This window comes from Chiloscyllium punctatum, chromosome 29 (assembly GCF_047496795.1).
Source record: "Chiloscyllium punctatum isolate Juve2018m chromosome 29, sChiPun1.3, whole genome shotgun sequence".
In the NCBI taxonomy this organism is placed as follows: Eukaryota; Metazoa; Chordata; class Chondrichthyes; order Orectolobiformes; family Hemiscylliidae; genus Chiloscyllium; species Chiloscyllium punctatum.
The window spans coordinates 75,970,081-75,994,294 of NC_092767.1; the positions used below are offsets into that span (position 1 = coordinate 75,970,081).

Genomic DNA, 24,214 nt, shown 5'->3' on the forward strand with positions numbered 1-24,214 from the left:
GGTTCCTACATTTGGACTTATATTTTATCTTACCACACTCTCAGGAGGTAAATGACTGCTGCTGGTTAGGGAGCATTAGGTGTTTTCATTGTAACACAATTGAATAGGATGTGGCTAGATAAATCAATAAGCGATTTTCTGTCACAATTGAGGCTGACACTCGCAGTACTGAGGGAGTGTTGCACTGTCAGAAGAGCCATCTTCAAGATTACCTGTTAAACTGAGGCTCCACCTACCCTCTCAGGGGGATACTGTTATTTCAACAAGGCACTAGGGAGTTTTATCTGGTGCCCTGGCCTTATCCCTCAATCAACATCACTAAAATAAATTATTTGTCTATGGAAGCTTATTTATTTAAATTCACTCATGAGATGTGGGCATTTTTGGTTAGGCCAGCATTTATTGTCTGTCCCTAATTGCCCAAAGGGCAGTTAAGTGTCAATCACATTGCTGCCGGTCTGGAGTCACATGTCGGCCAGACCAGATAAGGTTGACAGATTTGCTTCCCTAAAGGATATTAGTGGACCAGATTTTTTTTTCCAACAATCAACAATGGTTTCATGGTTATCACTAGTCCTTTCATTCCAGATTCTTTATTGAATTCAAATTCCACCTGCCATGACAGAATTTGAATCCAGGTCCCCAGAATGTTAGTTGAGTTTCTGGATTAATAGTTGAGCAATAATACCACTAGACCATTGCCTCCCACCACCCCTGCTATGTCCAAATTGGCTGGTATGTTTACAGCTTTATAACTATGACTGCACTTCAAATGGACTCTGTTGGTTGCATAGAAGTTTGGGACATTCTGAGATCATGAAAAGTGCTATACAAATGCAAGTTTATGTTCCTCCTCAATCTCTTCTTGTGGGAATATCATGTGTACAAAGTTCTGCCTTATCACTGCAGAGCAAAACCACATTAGTACCATTTCAATTAACCTTCGCATTATCTCTCTGCATCCCGGTCTTTCTTATGCTGTAATTGACAAGTTTTCTAAACTGAGAATCAAAGACAGAAAATGCTGGAGAAACTCAGCAGGCCCAGTATGACTCTTTGGTAAAAACAATGACTGCAGATGCTGGAAACCAGATTCTGGATTAGTGGTGCTGGAAAAGCACAGCAGTTCAGGCAGCATCCGAGGAGCAGGAAAATCGACGTTTCGGGCAAAAGCCCTTCATCAATTCCTGGTGAAGGGCTTTTGCCCGAAACATCGATGCTCCTCGGACGCTGCCTGAACCAGAATGACTCTTCTTTAGACTCTTAAAGGGTCATACTGGACTGGAAACATTAACTGTGTTTCTCTCCTCACAGATGCTACCAGACCTATTGAGTTTCTCTGGCATTCGCTGCATTTGTTTCATTTTTCCAGCACTGCTGCATTTTGCTTTTATTTTTTAAAATAAGACTGTTTGTTTTAAGCAATAGCTTTGAATCTAATAATGTATTAATATATAGCTAGTCCAGCAAATAAAATATTCAGATCAGATCACAGTTAAATCAATAGAAGCTTGAATATTGTAAGACTGTAAAATTCGAGCAATAATTATATGGAACATTGATTTTTGAATTATTAATTAATTTCATACTCTATTGTGCAAACAATAGTGCAACTTCCATTAGCAATTAAAGTAATCCCAACTGTCCAATCATTTCCCACATTCTCCTTTCCTCAAAGGGTAAGCTCCAGAGGTTATATCTCTCTTGCTGGCTGTTCAGCTGTTTGAATCCGAGAGTCCACAGGTGGCTGCTTCAAAATCCACATTCTTAAACGTTCAAACACCCACATATTCTAAGGCAGAAGCCAATGCCTTGTGATGCGGTGAGATAGTTTCCTCACCTTTGCTTAGAGCACCAGGACTAACTGTAGAATGTTAATGGATGTCCCCTCTGAGATCAGTTGGGTAATATAAATCAGCTGGTTTGTTTAACTTCTGAGACATTGGACTGCAAAAATAACAGATTTTCCTTGATTTGTAGATAACAGTGAAGGGAGTATGTAATTAACTGACATTGAGGAGGGGAGGTATTTCTGTACATTGCTTAGTTGTAGCATTTTGGTGATGATTTAGAACACAAGGGAAGACCTCTGTGAAAGTGACAGTATCCCTCCAGCCTATTATCGGTGACCCATTCAGTGCACAATCTGTGAACTAGCTAAGATTGAGTTCAGTTACAATAGCTCCATCTGCCAGCCCACAGTTACTGGGTCAAACATGAAGAACATGAGCCAGGTTCTGGAAGGTCTCAAGTTGAGTTAGGGTTCTCAGGAGAGAAGCAATGATAGGGAATGATTTCCAAATGATATTCCCTGAAGGCTACTACAATACCTTGCGATATCTTTGATACAGATTTATCAGAAATTGTACGTCACCACGAGATCAGAAACATCAGATAGGAATTTATACAAGATAGCACATTGGCTGGAATACATTAAGAAACCACAACACTCACAAGCTCCAGATAACAATCACCAGCTACGCATGATTTACATATTTTAAGCAGACCCAACCCAGATTATTCACCAATAATCCAGATTATGACCAATTTAATACCATGTTCATATTCTCTGCTTCTTGATGAATATAGCAATGAATAACAGGAAACATCAGGGTTCAAATTCTGAGGTGTTATTGAACTGCATGACTGGAGCTGCAATGAGTTGAGATTTTAGTCAATGCAATATGACAGGGAATATTATATAGGCAGAGTTGATATACTATCACTCACTTCATAAACTCAAAACTCAAGGTAGTCAGCTAGTGAAGCCTTTCTGATGCTTGACCATCTGTGATACACAATTAGAGTTCTACAGGGTGTAAATCACTCATTCAGTAACTGATAGACCGATAAGACTGGGTCACTTACACAAATCTAGAGCAGGATAATTTGCCTTTCAAAGTTGAGTTCCTGGACCTCTCAGAAACATAGAGAATAGGAGCAAGAGTGGGCCATTCAGCCCATCAAGCTCACTTTGCCATTCAACATGATCAGGCTGATCCTCTATCTCAACACCACACTCTTGCACTTTCCCTATACCCATTGATATCTTTGGCCTCCAGAAATCTACCTATTTCTTTCTTGAATATATTAAATGATTTTGCCGCCACAGGCTTCAGTGGTAGAGAATTAAACAGGTTCACCATCTTCTGAGTGAAAACATTTCAGTTCTGATTCAAAAATGACTTATTCTGTATCCCAAGACTATTTCTGGATCTCCCTGAACATCATCCCTGCATCCAGTCTGTCTGGCCCTGTCAGAATTGTATATGTTTCAATGTCATGTTCTATGTTCCCATGAGGCTAACTCAATCCGTTTATAAGTCAGCTTCCATATCTTGTGAACAAGTCTGCCTGTACACTTTTCCCAGGAATTCCCAAACTCTACCAGTTTTAACATGCGAACTGTCCTTTCATTAGGTAGACAAATGACCCAATTCCTACTCATCATAAAACCAGTACATCTCCAGAAGCTTAGTAAGAAATGTGCTTAATGCATAAAATTGACCAATGTAAAAAGGGAGGGGGTGGGTTACATCTCTGTGATTGTTAGAACCACGAAGCCAGAATCTTCAATGAAATCTAGTATTGGGAAGGTTGATGGTCTCTGATACTATGGCCATTGCAATTCGAATCGAAGGGTCAGCTCAGGTTAAAATGCCGGCACTCACCTGCCAAACTATCGTAACAATCGATCTCGGTGCTTTCGATCAGTCGTTTCTGTTCCTCGGTGAGTCTGATGTGCGTTTTGCTCAATGCATTCATTTCTGCAGCCGCAGCCTCACTGATCTTGATTCCTTTGAGTTGCAGCAGAGCCCGGTGATACTTCCCGATCGCCTCCCGGAATTTCTTTTCCCTGTAACACTGGTTCCCCTCGGTCTTGAAGCTCACCGCCTTCTGGATCTTGTTGGTGCTTTCCGCTTCCCCGTCCCTGTGCTGAGCCGGCGGGTTCCTGATGTCCGCCGCTGCCCTCCCCTGGTCCCGGCTACTGGCTGAAGGCTGCCCCACTGCCCTCGCCCCCGTCCCGGGCTGCCTCTTCGAGATGCCTCCGAGGCTGATGCTCTGCGCTTTCAGGGGATTTTTGGCTTCCATCTCTCCTACAGGGAGACCATTTCCCACCAGATCCGAAACCTGTCGCCTCTTGATGGTCTGGAGCAGTTTGCTGTGCATCAATGTGAGCGTTTGTCCGTGTGAGTTAACCCCCAGTTAAGTGGCGAGATTCCTGGAAGGGGAGCTGTCCTTCAGCACCATGGACAGCTCACAGCGCGCAGCGGCGGGCGGACTGGCTCACTGCAGCGGCGCCCGTTTCTCTCCCCATTAACCCTTTCGAAGCACTTCACTTTTTTCTTAACCCCAGTTTGCCAAGCGCACCCCGGGTCGCCACAACCCGAGGAGTAAGAAGAGCTCAAACCGTTTGCACATTTGCAACAGCACGCCTCAGGTTACTGGCAAAGTGCTGCAAGACAAGATCAACAGCCCAAGTTTGCAATTCCTTCCCCCCCTCCCCTTCCTCTTCACGTATTTGCAGCAAAGGCTGGCGCTGGTCTCTATTTCAACTCTTCAATTTTGGTCACAATTCAGACCACGGGGTTGACATAATCATTAAACTCAGTGTCCTCTGCCGCTCCACATTATGATTCGATTCCCCTTCCTTCCGAGTCGGATATCTACCTTCGTTTTAAACATAAAAAGACACGATTACAATTTGAAGTTTGTTGCAAGGGGCGAGGCTGCAGTTCTGCGGTGTCCCCACGGGCTGATGCAATGGCAAATTCCAGTTACAATCACCCTGATGTAAGGACATTAGTCACCAGTGAAGTGACTGACGCACAAATAATTCAGAGAGAACGTTGATGCCCAGCAGAGGATGACAACATTGAGATGGCATCGCTGCCATTTGACCCCCACCCTCCCCCATGACGGTATTCCCCATATTTATTAGCATTTACTGGATGTAGAGCACCATCTGCCTATCAATTATATAACTCATGGTCCTCGTCCAGTCAAGCGCTCTGTTTGCGCTGAATTAAGAGACTGTTCTCTTCCCCACACGGTCAGCCTTCCCCAGAGCTCAGAATAACGAAGCTGGAGTAACGATTATGCTCACCACCTCGATTTCTAGGGCCTATCATTGCAAAACAAATTAAGTGAATAAATGGCCTCAGTTTACGGTAAGTGTGAACGGTAGAGCAGAGGGTAGCACCTCTCACTCTGGGTACTGCAGTGCAGGATGGAGTGCTGCACTGCCAACGGGCTGTCTTTTTGATGTGCTGTCAGACTGGACATCAAAGCACTATTCCAGAACTGAAAGCCTGGAGAAAGCTGTCCCAGATGCATCCCTCCACTGAGTAATGTCACCGTAATCCTACCAAGCCATAGCTGCTCTCCAGCCAGAGAGACAGATGGTGAGCTGAACCTGAGTTTCACCACACCTCAGGTGAAGGGAGAGGTTGAGAAGGAGAGTCCTTCATGCGAATTTTAGCCAGTGTGGGATTTGAACCCCCCCTGCATCACAAACCAGCCATTCAGCTAACTGAGTTAATCAAGCCCTGCACTAACACTAACAAAACAGATTATGTTATTATTATCATTGTTTGATCCTGATGGGCACTGATTGGCTGCCAAATTTCTGACACAGTGCCCTTACCACTATGAGTCCTCACTGGACCTCACCGATGCCCCTGGGTACCACACCAACCCAAACTTGATTCTGCTACCCGGAGCCCAATTCCGGCACACCTTGCCACTACTGTGACTCCTGATGCCGCGTGGTCATACTGGGCCGAGAAAAGGTTTACAAGGACATTGCCAGGACTGGAGGGCTTGAGTTATAGGGAGAGGCTATTTTCCCCGGAGCGTCAGAGGCTGAGGGGTGACCTAATGGAGGTTTATAAAATCATGAGGGGCATGCAAAAGATGAATAGCCAATATCTTTTATTTAGGGTGGGGCAGTCCAAAACTAGAGGACATAGGTTGAAGGTGAGGGGGGAAAGATTTAAAAATGACCTGAGGGGTAACCTTTGCATGCAGAGGGTGGTGCGTGTATGGAATGAACTGCCAGAGGAAGTGATGGAGGCTGGTACAATTGCAACATTTAAAAGGCATCTGGACAGGTATACCAGTTGGACAGAACAGTCTGTTTCACTGCTTTGACCATGCCACTACAACAGAGACTACACTCCAAAATAATTTCATTGGTTGAAAAGTGTTTTGATCTTGACAGGTATAACTACAGGAGATTTTTCTTTCAAGGTGCAGTGACAGCTAACGTGAGCAAGTGGACACACCCACAGCTTAGATTAATGGTTCTCAAATAAAAGGCTGTGACCTCAATTGGTGTCACGGAAACAAAATATCGGAACAAAATGAAATAGGAGCAGGCGTGGACCTTTTAGCCTCTCAAGCCTCCTCTGCACGTCAGTAAGATAATGGCTATGTGGGTGAATGTTCTAAATTCCACATTCTCATCTTTCCATAATAGCCTTTGGTTCTCCTGCCTGACAAGAATCCATCCACCTCCAGGTTAAAAGTAATTAATGCCCCCATCTCTACTGCCTTCTGAAGACGACAGTTCCAAAGGTGCACAACTTTCAGGGAAAACAAAAATCCTCATCTCTGTCCTGAAAGGTGACTACTCATTTAAGCAATGCCCCCTTGTTCTGGACTGAAGCATAAGAAAAAACATCCTTTTTTCACATCCATTTTGCCAGGATCTTGTAATTTTTAATCAAGTCAATATTCATTCTTCTAAGCTCCAATGAATACAAGCTCAGTCTGACTAGCCTTTCCTCATTGAATCATTCCAGGTATTTACCTGGTAAACCACCTCTGAACTGCTTTCAATGCATGTACATCCTTCCTTAAATAGATTAAATGGCGCATCATATTTGAGATGTGGTCTCCCCAATACTTGCATAATCAAAGCATGGCATCCTTCTTTCTACATTCAATTCATCTCCTAAGAATGGAACACCCCATTCTTAATTACGTGCTGTACCTGCAAACAAACATCTTGACTCATGCACTACAACTAAATCCTTCTGCATCTCAGAATTCCGCAGAGTTTCTCTGTTTAGGCATTACGCTGCTTTTTGTTCTTCCTTGTAAAGCGAACTTCACATTTTCCCATATTATATTCCTTCTGCCTCACCTCCTCACTCAACCTATTCATTTCTATCTGAAACTTTAGGTCTTCCTTATAACACTTTCCTATCTACCAATCATGGTTCCATCTGAGAATATAGTTATCAGAACTTATCAAAGTCATTAATGACAGTTTGCAAAAAATTTGAAGACCCACAAGAGAACTTCATGGGACTCCATCCTGTGAACCAGATGCAATGCAGACTGAGATTTATATTTACATACTTAGCATCATTTGTATTAAGTTTAGATGTTGAAGTGTTGACATATGGGCTTTTCTGTGTCCGAAGTAAGCAATAATTAGCTTGTGATTATTTCGGTAGCTACGGTTAATAGAAAATTTTTTGTGACTGTTAGCTTTCAGAAATAATGGGTTTGTATTTACTTTTGGGGGTCTTACAATGTCATGAGGTAAACAATTGTGCCTCAAGGTTTCTAGTGGAAATTTCTGATTTTTTTTTAAGCTTAGGGGAAGCAAACACCCATAGCTTCGAAAGTGGGTTTTACTTTCTCTATGACTGCCATTGCTGGAAATCTTCAGAAGGGTCATTGGACCGGAAACATTAAGGTTTCTCCCCATAGACGCTGCTAGAGCTGTTGAGATTTTCCAGCAATGTTTGTTTTTGGTATAATTTCAGTGCTAATCAGTCCTGCAGAAGTTTTCATGTGTAAAGCTGCTCCTGAGGAAGGGAGAAGATAGATTTGTTAACACTAGATTATCTTAGAGACTTTCAATATGATAATGTTTGATCAGCCAACTCAGTATACTGTTCCCACTTTCTCCCCATACACTTTGATCCCTTTGAGCCCTAACATATCTCTCTCCTTCTTGAAAACATTCAATGTTTTGGACTCAATTTTTTTCTGTGGAAGAGAATTCCACGGATTCACCACTCTCTGGGTCAAGAAATTTCTCATCTCTGTCCTAAAAGGCCCATACCTTATCATAAGATAAATAAGAGATAGAAGCAGATTTAAGTCATTCACCTGATTGAGCCTTACATTTAGACTGTGACCCCTGGTTCAGGACTTCCCACTAATCAAGAAAATCCTCCCTGCACCTACTCTGTTCAGTCTTGTTAGGATTTCATAGGTTTATACAAGATCACTCTCATTTTTCGAAACTCAATTGAATACAGTCCTAACTGATTCAGTTTTTTCCCCTTACATCCCAAGAATCTGTCTGGCAAACCCTCTCTGCACTCCCTCAATAGAACATTCTTCCTCAGGTAAGAGATAAACGCTGTATACAATACTCCATGTGGGACATGTACAGTTATAGTAAGACACCCTTACTCCTGTACTCGAATCCTCTTGCTATGAAAGCTAAAGAGTAAGGAGTTAGTGATAGTCCCAAACTGTAAGTGTTTGGGCAAACGCTGAGGGCATTTAGACTTAGGTGTATGATAGCTCCAGGATGAAGCTCTCATATTTTCCAGACTGGAAATAGAAGTCAAACCCATTGAGGTGTTACAGAAAAGATTTTCTGGTGTAAGAACTGTATAAGGGGGTGCTCTTGAGTACTGTGCAGAGTATTCTGAGATCGCTAAATGAGTGTTTTGGAGATTAATGGGATTAAATTTCACTGTTTCAAAGCCTTTTAAATTTGCGCTATAAGTAAATAGCTTGGTTTATTCCATTTTATTTTCATTCCTTTTGCTTAATAAATTTTATTGTTGAAAACAAATCTGTAATAGCATATGCTTATTTTTCAGTGAAAGACCACTTAATTATGTGCTGTACCTGCAAACAAACATTCGACCCATCAAGCTAGTTTCAACTCAGGATCAGATTTGTCTAGTAATACTTGCTGGGATCATAACACAGACCCAAGACTCATTTATGCAAACTCTCTGTTTTCTGCCAATAAGCCAATCTTCTAGCCATGCTAATGTGACACTCCCCTGTAACACATCCTTTGATTTTCGCTATAACTTTTGATGGGGTGTCTTATGAAATGTCTTCTGGAAAATTAAGCTCTGTAGGGTTACTCACTCCCTTTTCTTCACAGTTTCAAAGTACTCCAATAAATTTGGTTGAACATAATTTCCCTTTGATGAAAGCATGTTGACTTTTCCCAATTATCTTGAGTTTTTCGTTAAGTGTGCAACTATAACCTCTTTTATGATTGATTTCAGCACCTTCCCCATGACAGACAGCAAGGTAACTGGCCAATAGTTTTCAGATTTTGGTCTCCTTCCCTTGTTGAACAGAAGGGTTACCTTTCGATCTGAAGGGGCATTTCCTCAATCCAAGGACTTTTTTTGGAAAATTAACACCAACATATTCCCTATCCTACAAGCAACTTTGTGGATTTTGAACAGGTATTTCGAGTCACATTAGTTTCCAATCATTAAAATTGTGTCTTAGAAAATAATTAATGGACAAGGTCACATGAACGCGGAGAGTGGTGTGTAATTTAGGAAGAATGTGAAGTTCCTGGAAAAGGTGCAAAAAAGATTTGCAAGAATGACCACAAGAATAGGAAACTTCAATTATGTGGATGTGTCATAGAAAATAAGATTGTTTACCTGGCTGTTCTTATTACAGCAGAGAAGGTGGAGAAGAGATTCGTGAAGTATTCAAAGTCAAAAGGGGTTTGGACAGCAGAGATGGAGAAAAACATCCTATTTATGGAAAGGGTCAAGAATAATAGGGCACTGGTTTAAAGTGAGAAGCTGTTCTTGAATCCGTTGGTAAATGTGCATAAGCTTTTGTGAAGAGAAGCAAGAAAAAAAACTATACAGTGAGGTTAGGCTTGGAGCATGCTGCATGAAATTGTGGTGGAGGCAGGTTCGATCATGGATTTTAGAAAGGAATAAGGGAACTATTTGAAGGTTAAATATCTGCAGGGTTACAGGAGAGGGGAATGAGACTAGCTGGATTGGTCTTACAGGGAGCCCGCATGGGCTTGAGGAGTGAAATGCCCTCCTGTTCTATTGCTATTCCCTGATTCTACAAATTCTTTTTAAAGGCAAGATTCCACATCTGTAGATATTGTCGAACCGATAATTAAGAGTTCTTTAAAAATATTTCAATTTATAATTAAATGTCCTTATGAAATTAGTCTTGTTAAAAGCAGCTGTAAATTGATGCATTCTTACAATCGGTCTTTCGACATGTCAAATATCATTCCCTTCCACCATTTTGGCAAATTGACTCTGCTTCCCGGGTGAATTTCAATTTAATCAAGCTTTTTAAAAATACATTGTGGAATCTGGGCCAGACTGCTGCATCCTCTATTTGGGTAGAAGTGGTGTGATGAATTTAGATAGACTGTTTCCATAATAAGTGTAAGAACTCAGAATTTGTGATGCAAAAAAACCGAAAGGTGCATGTAAATGGAAAAGTTTAAACTAGAAGATGCTATTACTTTTTCTGTTGCTGTAACAATCCTATTGTATAAGACTATACGATGTCTCAATGGAATATGATTTATGAATATGGCTATCACTGTACATATACAATTACCTGTTAGCTCTAATACTTGTTAATTAGGCAGGTATATCAAGCTTTAATTTAATCTCCCATCCATTGACTCCATCTACACTTCTCGCTGCCTCAGAAAGGCACCCAACATCGAAAGCCCCTTCCACCCAGATTATAATTTCGTCCAACCTCTTTCATTAGGTAGAAGATACAAAAGTGTAAACACATTTACCAACAGATTCAAGAACAGCTTCTTCCCTGCAATTTTTAGAATGGACCTCTCAAGTTTTAAATCTAATGCTGATCTTGCTTTTTGTGCACCTTCTTTGCAGCCATAACTTTGTATTCCTCGCTCTGTTCTATCACCCTATGATCTTTGTATGGTATTATAGAGGCACAAAATGGTTACAGCACAGGAGACCATTCAGTCCACCTTGTCTGTGCAGACGTTCTGCAAAATCCCAAAACACCACCTCCTCCCTGTAACCGTGCAAGTGTTTTCTCTTCACGTAATTAGTCCCATTCGTTTTTTAAAAGACACAGCTAAATCTGCTGCCACTACATTCTCAAGTAGTGCCTTTCAGATCCTATTTGAGGATTAACACCTGCTGCATGAAGTGGAATATTGTTTAGTGATACCACAGCCTGCATTGTAATCAGGTTACTGACGATCTCCAACCCAAAGCAGACAGTGGACAGAGGAATTCTGCTGATATTTTCTACATCAATCTGCGCAGACATGTTATCACACCACTCTAAAGCAGGTTGAACTTGAACCCAGACCTATTGTCTCAGAAATTGGGGTATGAACTCTACCACTGCACCATATGAGCTCAGGAATACTAAAAATAGAATCAAGCAGAATCAGACCTCTGTATCTTCACGATAATTTATTCAGAAATCTTAAAGATATTGATTTTTAATAGCGAGTTATTGGAAAAGATGCCAATTATCTCATCAATTGACCTCCCTTTCCCTGACAATGCATAGCCTGGCAGCTGATCGTTTAGCAGTTAATAAAAGCAAAATGCTGGAGAAACTCAGCAGATCTGACAGCATCTGTAGAGAGAGAGATGCTGAGTTTGTCTAGCAGACCTGCTGAGTTCCTCTAGCACTGTCTGTTTTTATTTCAGATTTCCAGTACCTGCAGCACTTTGCTTTTATATGCTAAGCCATTAACCCGTGTCATTGCTTGAAGACCCCTGAAAAGACATTGAGGTCTTCAGTGCCTTTCAAAAGGAATAAGTTTCCTCAAATTTGAGGATCAGTTGAATAGTAATGAGGCAATGTTATGCCAGATGGAAAGCAAAAGATAATCTGATCTCTAAGGAGGCATATTTATTTTTTCTCTGGGATCTGAAGCAAGTAAGCAATGTACTCTCAAGCCAATATTTCCACACAACTTCATATAAGGATGTTTTATCATGTGGGACAATCTTGAGCAAGAGATCTTGGTTTTGAGGAAGCAGATTTAAAACAGAGATAAGGAAAAATTATTTCTTGATGAATCTGTGGAACTCACTACCCCAAGTTGGGTGGATGCCAACTTGAATAAATTTGAGAAGATAGATTTTTAATTTGTAACAGGTTAAAGGGTTTATGGGGAGTGGGTGGAAAAGTGGAGTAGAGTTCAAGATGAGATCAGCCATAATCATATCAACAGGCAGAGCAGGATCAAGGGGCTGAATTGTCTACTCCTGTCTCCTATGGAAAGAGCACTCGAAAAGCATTAGAAGGAGGTTCTGAACAGTCATTCCATACTCAAAATGCTAACTTTGTTTCACTTTCCAGACATACTGCCAGACCTGAGTTTCTCTAGTATTCTCTGCATTTGTTTCCTATTTCCAGCATCCACCGTATTTATCCTTTATTTCAATGGTTTAGTGAGTTTGGATACTATCGTGGAATCCAATTCCAAAAGGAAGCTTCAATTTCTCATTCTTGTGGGGCTTGCAAATGGGATTTCTTCTCCTTTTTGACATACATCATTTGCTCCTTTACACTGCCAAGTCACATGTTCGTAGATAAAAATGAACATCTGAGAGTCAAGTCTGGGGTCACTTTATCAAGTATTTTAGTTAAGCTTTGTACCCATACACTAATAGAACATGCAGGCTGGTCAGGTGAATCAGCTTGATGGTGAGCATCTGGTTCAGAATAATGCCAAGAGCTTGGGTTCTGTCTGAGGTAAACTTGGAACCTGCCTCTGTCCTGTCCTTGAATATGAAAGGCAAATCATCAAATGAGAGAAAAGACAGAAAAATTGCTCAGGAAGGAGCATCAGAAGACAATGAAGTTAGGCATCTGTCTTTGGGCAAAGCACATGGCAAATACAAGGTGTTTCATGTTCACGAGCCCATGTTTGTCTGAGTTTATTAGCCATTTTATGAGAACATCTGCCTTTGTGCTTTTCTCATACTATTGTACTCCTACAACTTCCATTTCAGTGAATGAGAGCTGAGCTAATGGCTGTCTACTTGTTCCAATATTAACTTGCTGTCTTAGACCTTCAGCTATGTGCACCTTGGCTCACAGGCACTGAATGTCCAAGTGAGATGAAATGGAAGTCATTCTACAAAATGCTATTCTAGGCTAATTCAATCCTGTGAAATTAAAATTTCGCACATTAGGATTTAATTTCATCTAAAATTAAATCTCACATTTTAAATCATGAACAATTCATCACTTCAATTAAAGAGTTCAATCTGTAGTTTATGGTCATCCATCTCCAGGCATTTGCAATCACGAGGAGATTCTTGCAGACAGTTAATATTTAAGTGCTTTTGAATCAGATTCCTGAAAAGGTATCAAACAGAAGGCTGGGAACCAACAAAGCTTAATTTAAAATAAACAAAGTTCAATAGCTTCTCTTTAATTGCTCCAAGAGTTTGCCAACTTGCATTGTTTGCACATTTGAAAAAAACAAAACAAAACAAGTACTTGAAACGAAGATGTACCCTGGCAGTCTTCACTAAAACTGCATGCAGTTGACAAAAGGAGTGATCCAAGTGGACAGGAATATGCAAGTGCACATTAACCATCAGTAGCACCTGTGTCTTCAGCAGTCCAGACCTTTAAGTTCAGGAATTCTTCTCTTAAACCTGTCTACCTTCCTCTTCCTTAAAAACTAATTGTTCGATAAAGCTTTTGGTTAGGTACCTGAATAACTAATGCAACTCCGTATCAATGTACTTCTGATAACCTTCCTGTGAAGCACGATGGGACTTGCTTTATGAGAAGCGCCGTACAAATAAAGTGCTGTTGAATGGCTTCTAGAGAGACCCGATAAAACTGAAGGACCAAAGAAAATGTTTCAGCTTTGGCTTCCAAAATGATGATTATGAATCAGCAAATTATAGAAGGTGATGAGCCAACAGGACAACTTTGTTACATCATCAGACTTCCTGCTTTGTGTATGCATGGATATAAAACTAGGTGAAATTGGCTAATGGTAATCGTGTACTCCTTTGGATGAAAATATATTAAGGCGCTTGCATTCAGAAAATTTTAAGTGGGGAAATGATAACTTGTCAAGAACACAAGTCATGGTCAATGTGACAACACACAAGCAACAGCATCAGTTAGCAATTAGCTATTTGGTGAAGAAAGGGATATGCTATAAATCTCTGGGTCTTTACTCAATGGAGTGTAGAAGGATGAGGGGATCTAACTGAAGCTTGCAGTATACTGAGAGCCCTAGACAGAGTGGGCAATAAGATGTTTGCACTCGTAGGAGAGACTCAGACCTGAAGGCGTAGCCTCAGAGTGAAGGGATGACCCTTTAGACAGGAGATGAGGAGGAATTTCTTCAGCCAGAGGTACACATTGTTGCAGAGTGCTGTGGAGGCCAAATCATTGAGTGTATTTAAGAGAGAAATAGATAGGTCCTTGATTAGTAAGGGGAAGGAGGCATGAGACTGGGGTTCAGATGATCGAAAAGTAGAGCAGACTCAATGGCCTAATTCTGCTCCTATATCTTATGGTCTTGCAATAATCAGTCTTCTTGTATTTGCACAAGGTGTACATTGAGGTGAAATCCCCTGGATTAATGGGGTTATTCTTAAATTCTGAAACTCTGCTTTTCCAAGGTTGCTTCTGGTTTAAGTTAAAAATCAAATGGCCATTCTGACAACAAAATCGCATGGATCCCTGCACAACAAAACAGTGGTGTCAAGTCAGCCTCAGACAAACAGAAAAAAAAAACTACACAAATGGTTCACAATCTGGATTTTAAGAAGATATTTTTGAACAGCAAAAGCTAAGTTGGGAGTCAACCAGGGACCAAAACGAGGGAATTACACAACTTATTCTAAGAAAATGATTCCAGTGCACACAGGCAAGCTAATAATGATATCCACATGCATCCATTCTATTGAAAAGCCATAATGGTTATTGGAACAGTTATTTCCTCCAAAGTCAGAAACATTCCAAAAAACCAGAGCTTTGGCATTTCAGCAATTAATAACCAAACTCAAGAAAACAGTAGAACTCAAAGAAAGGTGACATCGACACAATGTACACATTGTACCTAAACTGCACCACAGGCAGTACAGATCTGAATAATAATCCTCTGCAATTGGACTGGCTCAAAATAGTCGAAGTACAATTGTTGAGAGCTTATTACTACTGCCACAGCTAGTTCAGATATATTATCATATCTTGTTTGCCAAGTTATTTGTAATATTGTTTCATTTGCTTGAAGGTACATGGGTAATAATGGTGGATACTGGCCATTTCATTGGATCTAAAGCAAGAAACTTTTTTTTTTAAAACTTACTTCTTTTAGCCAGGTTTACTGGCTAAACCAATTATCAGGTCAAAACCACCACACCAACTCAAATTATGGCATTAGGAACAGAATTAAAATTACTTTATATATTCTAGGAATTGTGGAAAACAAACTGCTGGGAAGGAACTGTCCACACATACATAGGGTAGATATAAAACACTCGAAATGCATAAAATACTTTTGTGAAAGCAACTGTTTTTTTGAAAAGTTTTGCATTCATCAGTTCTTCAGTGCTGAGATACCCCACCACAACAAAGACCCATTGAAGACAAAAAAAACTCCAACATAAGCAAAGCAATTAGATCTAAGATGCTCCAAGGGCTCATTGACTTTGTGACTGTGATCAGATATACTTCACTAAACTATCACACAGTGGCAATGACTTGGTATGACAGTAAGCTTACGTCAATGTGAAGCAGTAACCTGGGATTATAATATATCAAATCTGTATCAAATCTAGCAGATTCTTAAAGAGGCCAGCTTCAACTCTCTCCTACCCATCGCCACAACAACAAAAAAGTGGTATTCCTAAAGTACCACAACAATATTGTTGAACCAGTTTAAATTCTGTGCTGTCTCAATCAGACTCTTGTGTTACGTTATCACTTAATCCCGTGTTGTTTGGCTGCAAAGAGGTATTCGGGAATCACTCAAAGCACAGTGTTTCAGTCATTGTTAGAAGTGGTGTTTATCCGTGACTAAAAGAGGCACCTTTTATACATACAAAAATAAAATAATGTGTGTGCCTTGGTGAGATCTCACTATTTCAGCTTCTTCCCCAGCCTTTCAAATACACTGACAGTTCCTGTGGAGTCCATCTGAGCAAGGCGACCTTCAGTGCTGCTGGTCACTTTGGTACTAACTGCAGTCCGTGCAGTGTTCTTGATGGTGACAGTGAACTCAGGGCTGCCTCGACTTTTGGTGCTGGTGACTTTGTTGTCCTGTGTGTCTGCCTCTGTGGCACTGGGCCTCCCCAGTCTCTGTCTGACACTGACCTTAGATTTAGCTGCTGACTGCAATCTGAGTGTGGATGCTGCTGCTGTGGGCTCACTGCTTGGGACTGTCCGGCTGCTGGCTTTAGGGAGAGACAACCGCCTTATTGTGGTAACTGTATTCTTGGCTTTGGCAGCCAAGATTTTCTCTGTGGTTGTTAGTGTGAGCTTTGTACTCTCCTTTGCAGTTGCAGCTGGGGCTCTCTTCAAGACTCCAGCATACTGAAGCACAGACCCGACATCATCCTCATCACTGCTCTCTTTCTTTTGATTGACAACTTCACCCAGACGGCTGAAGACTCCTGTTGGCTAAAAGAGATGCAGAATTTCAGCAAAGATAAATCAGCTGCTTAATTTAAAGTGCAGTCATGACCTACTAATACCACTGCGTATTTTCGAGCCATAAGGTGAAAGACCAAAGAGTTTGGGGCTCTTTTCATTACAGCAAAGTAAATGATCTGCTGGAAGGATTCAAAATGGTGACAGGTTCAGGTAAAGTAAAATAGGAAATAATATTCCAACAATCAACAGCTCTGGAGGATATCACTGATCAGAAACAGAACACAATTGGCCACTTAAATGCTGTGACTACAAGGGGAGATCAGGGATTGGGCATTCTGTAGCACATAAATCACTTCCTAACTCTTCAAAGCTGGTCCACTATCTACAAGGCACAAGTCAGGTGCGTGATGGAATATTCGCCACTTTCCTGGGTCCGTGCAACTCCAAGAACATTCAAGAAGCTCAATAACATCCAGGACTAAGCTGACTGCTTGACTGGCACCCCTTCAACCACTTTCAACGTTCATCCCCAATGTACAGTGGCAGCAGCACATTTTATCACCGCAGCAACTTTCCAAAACTGCTTCAAAATACACGGCAACTTTGGAAAATGGGGATAGGAAGGAGGATTGCTATGGAATGAAAGGAGAGGGATGAAAAGAATGGCACTGGAAGGATGGAATGGCATAAGATGGGAATTTGAACAAATAATATTACAATAGACAGCAATCTCAAAGAAAATGGTTTGTAGGATTCTTGTTAGTTAAAAAAAAGTTATTAAACCATTTTTTATTGGATCATTTTTAATAATGGTTTGTGCTTAATGGATTGAGAGGTCAATCAGTAACTGATATTTAGAGGCACACTGCGCACATACACTAGTGTCCATCATTCCAGCCTTTGTTATATTCTGCTTTATTCTTTGTCAGATGCACATTGCTTTGAAGTTATGATGAAATGCTATAGTGTATTGGATAGGTCGGCAGACATTTGAAGGGTTGTCCCAATCTCATTATAAACTGGTAATTTAAAGGGGCAAACCTGACAACATTAGCAGAACATGGAATGTGAATAATTTCTCTATCATTTTGCTTTTGTAACAGAGCACAGTTTATTTAAAATAATGTATATATGACACACTTATAAGTACAGACTGCATAAAGCAGACAGTGCATTAATAAAGAGAACATTCACCCAGAAACTGAAGACATATAGCTTCTGGTGAATAACAAAATAAAAACTACTCCCAAAATTTGCACAAATACCTTCAAGGACAAAAACCTGACCAGCCAAAAGCCACATTTCATGAGTGAGGTCCCTAAAACATAAAATGCAATGCAAACGTACTTCTCAATTAATTTTAAAGTCACCCAGTAGCTGCCTTGAATAATCGGACCAGTCGTATCAATCTCTCGTCCTGTTTATCCAACAAATTCAAAATACTGGTTGGTCAGCCCCAAAAGGGAAACAGGGAGCTGACATTTCAGGTTTGACTCTTGGAAGAATTCTTACTATTTCAGACAAAGGGTTTCACTTAAAGCTGTTGTGTCTTTCACTTGTGGAAAATGATTGATTAGCTGTGCATTTCCAGTATTATCTGTTTCCCATTTGCAGATACACCAAACAGTAACATTTCATTTATACAAAAACACAAAATATACCAACAGGAGTAGGAGTAGACCACATGGCCTGTCAAGGTTACTCCACCAATTAATCGGTTCGTGGCTGATCTTGAGCTTCAACTCCATTTTCCCACTCACTTTCCAAATTCCTCGATAACCTGAGAAACCAAAAACCTATTGATCCCGGAGTTAAATATATTCAACAATGGGAGTAGCCACAGTCTTCAGGGGCAGACAATTCCAAAACTTCACAACCCTTTGATTGAAGTAATTTTTCTTCATCTCATATATACCATCCGACTTGGTGTAATCAGTGAGAAACAAAAGGATCTCAGCACCTGGTGTGGAGTGGAAGCTAGGTGCCAGCATGGTCTGCTGTTCTGAACTTTATTTCTGTATTGCTGGACATTTTATTTCTGTAGTGTCTAAAGTTTTGGTAACTAAAGAAGCTGTGCCTAGGTACTTTTGTATCCAAGTTGATGCTGTAATTGGTGACATAAACTTTTCACTGTACTCACTGCGTATATGTGACAATAAAGGTTATTCTATTCTATCTAAAACAGTCCAATGAATGCTCCACCATAATCCAACACCAGTATGCTTTAACCTAACTGATTCTTCAGTCAACTACCCATAAAATTAATGCATCTGTGACTGAGAAATTATTTTGTATTTCGGTTGGAAGAAAAGAAACATTATCGCCCAGTGTGAAACAACTAGAAAAAAACAATGAAGAATGCTTTTGTACTGTTAACCAATTTGAATTCTGATGTGATTTACGACTTAGTAACTATAATTAATTAGCCCAGGCTTTGCAGTTACAGTACTCCAGCTGTGAAATAAATTCTATCCTCCTACTCTTTCATGTCTGTTACACACTTGCACTCAGAAGCTCTTGCCTTGCTCATAAGAAACTCACTTCAAACAGACAATATAAACCAAAGTAGGCCACTCAGTCCATCGAGCCAGTTCCCACCATTCAGCACGTAATCCTCTATCTGAATGACATAATCCTGCTCTTTCCATTTCCCTTTACTGTCTAGAAATCTATATATATTTCTCTAAAATTTATTCAGTGATTTGGACTCCACTATCTAATGTGGTTGAGAATTCACCACAGTTACCACTCTCAGAGTGAAGAAAGTTTTCCTATAAGCCCTAAATGATCTACCCCATATCCCAGGACCATGACCCCTTGGTCTAGACTCCCCAGCAAGGGGAGCATCACCCCTACATCCAGTCGATCCAGCCTTACCTAAATTTTAAGTGAGATCCCAACTCATTCTTCTAAACTCCAGTTAATACAGACACAGTCAAACTGATCTCTCCTCAATGACAAATTGTGCTACCCCAAGCATCAGTCTGGTGAAACTTTGTTACACTAATTTGGTTACTTTGGTTTCTCCCATAACCTATGGGTCTCCTTCGTCCCAGAAATGCCACACAGTGTGTTTTGTTAAAACTGTGGTCACAGTACCATGAAGTTAAAAATCACACACCACCAGGTTATACTTCCAAATAGACCTGTTGGACTATAACCTGGTTATGTGTGATTTTTATCTTTGTCCACCCCAGTCCAACACTAGCACCTCCACATTACAGTACCAAGAGAGAAGGTGGTTACCCCTCAAATCACTCTTTAACATTCCTACCTTGTAGGGAAGCTTCTCGACTCCTTTCTCCCAAAGTCTGGACACAAGAACAAACTCTATCTATGAGCACATTCTGTCTGTAACTTTGTTGTTTAATGACTGACAAATCCACTGGATAACTGTCTTTAGTCTTTAACAACACTCCACATAGCTTGCCTTTCGCCATTACTCCTTTAATAATTTAATCACACTTTTGCTTCATGCTACCCCAGACCTTTTTTATTTTTTCCCATCTCACCTCCACAGTCCTTTTAAGTGCATATAAATGATCAAACTTACAACTTCTGCCAGTTCTGATGAAAAGTCTTTGCCCTGAAATGTTAGTTCAGTTTCACTCTGAACAGATGCTGATCCACCAGCTGAGTGTTTCCAGCATTTTGTTGCGATTTATACATATACTTTGAAGTAGCATCAATCAACATCACAAGAAAGTGATTATCTGGTCATTGACATATTGCTGTTGTGGGAGCTTGTTGTGCACAAATTAAGCGACCATGATTCCCATTTTACAACAGTCACTACACTCCCAAAATAAATTCTGGTGCAACTTCTGATGTAAATTCTGGAGTGTCCTGAAGTTGCTGTATGCAAGCCATTCTCTCTTTAGAAAAACATCCCCAGGTATGTCAAAAGCATCAGAAGGAGAAAATGCAAAAGCATCAGAAGGAGAAAATGAATGCTGAGTCAAATGGGGATAGAGGTTACCAAAGGCTTGGCCACAATCAGTTTATTTCAAAGAGCCTCACAACAGAGTAGAGGAAGGTTGGGGCACCAGTGAGAGAATTTGATTTTTAAAAAATCATTCATAGGACTGGGGAGGGGCGGGGGCCTTCGCTGACAAGGTCAGCATTTATTGCCCATCGCCACTTACCCCAAGGGTAGTTAGGGTAAACCACATTGCTGTGGGTCTGGAATCATGTGTAGGCCAGACCAGTTAAGGATGGCAGTCTCCTTCCCTAAAGGACAGTAGTGAATAGGATGGGTTTTTCCTAACAATCAACAATTAATTCATGGTCATCATGAGACACTTAATCCAGATACTTATTGAATTCAAATTCAAACATCTGCCATGGTAGGACACAAACCTAGGACCCCAGAACATTACCTGAGTCTCTGGATTAACAGTCCAACAATAATACTATTAGATAATTGCCTCCTGTGACTTATGTGCCCAGAAGCAGAGACAGGAGTACAGTAATCTAACACCACCGCACACTCAGGAAGTACATTTCAAATACTAATCACCTGCTTTGTAAAAAAAGTTATTCTCATGCTGTCTCTGGCACTATTTTTGCCAATTGTTTAAATCAGTGTTCTCTGGTTCTCCACCCTTCTATCAGTTTCTCCCTCCTCTAATCTGTCTAGACCTCGGTGATTCTGAACACCTCTAACAAATAGCCTCTCAACCTTCTCTTTTCAAAGCAGAATAGTCCCAGCTTATCTGATATATTCCTGCAACGGAAGACTCATTCTTGTGAAGCTTTACTGCACCCTTTCTAATGTTTTCGCATCTTCCTAAAGTTTGGTGCCCAGAATTGAAAAGAGCATTTGAGATGAGTCAAATTAATGTTTTATAAAGTGGCAAAACAGGGAGGTATGTGAGAGTTAAAGTGTTCAGGGAGGGAGAAAGATGTTAGAGGTAGGGAGAAATGAAGCCATGAAATGATTAAACTGCAAAAATAATCATTTTAAAAACAAAGGCATTACAGCTCATTAAGAATGCGTTGGTGGGCGAGTAGGGTTCAGTATGAAGTGAATAAAGGCAGCTGGGATTTAAATGATTGGAAATCATACACACAAATGTATTCATTTAAAATAGAATTCTGTTCTATTTGGATTTCCTCAACTTTGGAAAACATCAAGAGATTCAGCTGTTTATTCCTTCAGTTAAGCCTTCATTAATTTACTAAGTTTAGACTTGATAAACACTCATAATATGAATGTGAAATCTTGGTTTTGAAAATACATCTAATTTACCATCGCGATTTTGTTTTAGATTTTTAATATTGTTTAAATATAACACATGAATTATACCTAAATTTTGGGGCACTTACTACCTTATCAAGGGTCCAATTCTTGGTCTCAGTGGTCCTGACCAAACCCAAATTAATCATTGATGAGCAGGCTATTTTGGGGCATGGTTTGCTTGATGACGCTGTTGATGACTCCTTACATCGCAAAAGCGAGGAAGTTATGTTTGATTCACCATCCCTAATCCCTTGAGAATTGGTAAACCATATTCTTGAATACAATATTAGGCCATTTCAAAGGGCAGTTTTTGAGTTAACCATATTATCATAGGACTTGAACCCATTTCTCACGATTACTAGTCCAGCAGAATAACCACTATGCCACCATGACCCATATCAAAACACGACACTGACAAGATCACTTTAAATAGCATTTCAAACTGGAGAGAGATAGATTTTTGATATAAAAAAAGTGTAAAAAAGCATGGACACACGGTAGATTGCTCCAGATCGGTTACGATCGCATTAAATGACAGAACAGGCTCACATGCTGGTTGGTATTTGCCAGTTCCTCTGCTTATAGATGTCTCAATAGTAGATAGTTGTCCTCCTTTTCTCTTTATTCTGTTATGAGGTGCAGGTGTCACTGGCAATGCCTGCATTTGTTGTCTATCCCTAATTGCCCCTGAACCGTGTAACTTGTTAGATCTTTTCAGAGGGCAGTTAAGAGTCAACCCCACATTGCTGTGGTTCTGGAGCCACATGTAGGCCAGACTAGATAAGGATGGCAGATATCCTTTCTCCAAGCACATAAGCTTTACATCAATAGTAGTTTTCATGCTCACCATCACTGTTTTAGAAATCAAGTACACATCATAGAAGCTCAATCATATGTGGATGTGATGGAACAGAAGGATTGGTTTACTTTCTCAAAGGTGTTTAATGAACCAGTAAGGTCATTTTTCTGCTGGCGCTAGCAATGCAAATTTTCAACTAGCAGTGGTGCGATTTGAACTTGATGTCGAGGTTTCAATATGCTATCTGACTCGCTCACCAAAGAAACAAGCAATCTGCTTTTTACAAAGAATAAGCTACATCTCATTCAGGCCTCACCTTGTTCCCAGTTGTGGTGTCTGCTTTTGCCTCTGCACCAAGTCTATCAAAAACAGACAATCTTGGCAAACCTGGAGTTAGAACAAGAGCAAACATTTACAATACTGGCATCAGATCAGTCACCTCTAAACATAGGACAGGGAAATCCTGAAGGTTAGGATTTTGTTTCAATTAGGAGAATTAGTATCTTGAGAATTTGAAGCTTTCTAGTGCCTAAAATAACAGCTGCAAGTCTCCAGAGTATAAAAACCAGTAATATTAGGGTTGGAACAAAAGTTGGCAGCCCTGTTTAGTAGTTTAAGATATTGACAGGCTCAGTCTGCACTACAACATAAGGAATACTTGCTGTCTAAGCATGCAGCAGTCACTGAACAGTAAGCACTGTGTGATCACTTTACCTTTCGAGGCTTGCTGTTCCAGGATTTTCTTAGTTTTTGCAGTTGTTCCTTTTGGCATATTGATTATGTATTTACCTTCCATTTCTGCAGTCACGCGACGTCGCTTTGCAGAGGTTTCGGGACCTGGATCGGCTGGTCTAGAGAGAACTGAACAATGAACGTTCATGGTCACTTTAAGGTATACAGAAACCTTAAACAACATCTCAGAAACTTTTAAGGCTCCCTGCCTCTCAAACTCTACTACAGTTTATTGTTAATTCGAAGTTGATGCAAGAATTCAAATGATCTAATCATTCAAATTTTAACACTAATTGTCATTTGTATTTACTTTGCTGAAATAAAATTGAATAACTTGCATTTTTCAGAGCAAAGTCAAATCTGAATTAGCAATAAATTGTAACTGGTAACTCAAAGGCAATGTCAATAAATGTGATGGTCACCATTGCGTTTTTGTCATGACACAATACCCCTGTTTGAGTCAGTGACCTCTCCAGCCACATGCACAATACACAAGCTGACAGCGTGGCCAATTCCATTGTTCCCAAGCACAGTGTAGAGAGAGAAAATATATTCCACTGGGCAAAATTCTTCATCGGGAGGTTAGAAAGCACTATTTAGAATTTTCCTGCAAGTCAAATTGGAGATTTCTTGCCTGTGTTTCACTGGATTCTGCCTACATTCAGGAACTATTACTCCATCAATTTGCTAAAGTTACGTTTTACAAAGTCTCACTTTAAGGCCAACCAAACATGCAGCCTGAAAATACAGATGGCATAATAAATTAGGAATCTAAATCCAATCTCACACTTGTACCTGTCAATTAC

General features: G+C 40.4%; 2 protein-coding genes across 6 annotated transcripts in view; both read right to left on the reverse strand.

Moving 5' to 3' along the window:
- Nucleotides 1-14,632, reverse strand: part of ttc9b (tetratricopeptide repeat domain 9B) — a 38,220-nt gene extending 23,588 nt beyond the window's left edge. The window contains exon 1 of the mRNA XM_072549502.1: nucleotides 3,672-14,632. Within this exon, the coding sequence (XP_072405603.1) occupies nucleotides 3,672-4,170 (499 nt within the window). The 5' untranslated portion in view covers nucleotides 4,171-14,632. The remainder of the gene's footprint in view (nucleotides 1-3,671) is intronic.
- A 1,392-nt stretch (nucleotides 14,633-16,024) lies between these two features.
- c29h19orf47 (chromosome 29 C19orf47 homolog) overlaps nucleotides 16,025-24,214 on the reverse strand; it is a 41,168-nt gene continuing 32,978 nt past the window's right edge. For 3 of the 5 annotated variants that reach the window (XM_072549497.1, XM_072549498.1, XM_072549495.1), the window contains 3 exons: nucleotides 23,391-23,537; nucleotides 22,993-23,063; nucleotides 16,025-16,662 (listed from right to left, as the gene is read on the reverse strand). In XM_072549497.1, the coding sequence (XP_072405598.1) occupies nucleotides 16,123-16,662; nucleotides 22,993-23,063; nucleotides 23,391-23,537 (758 nt within the window). In that variant the 3' untranslated portion in view covers nucleotides 16,025-16,122. The remainder of the gene's footprint in view (nucleotides 16,663-22,992; nucleotides 23,064-23,390; nucleotides 23,538-24,214) is intronic. The other 2 variants (XM_072549499.1, XM_072549496.1) reach the window with 1 other exon arrangement.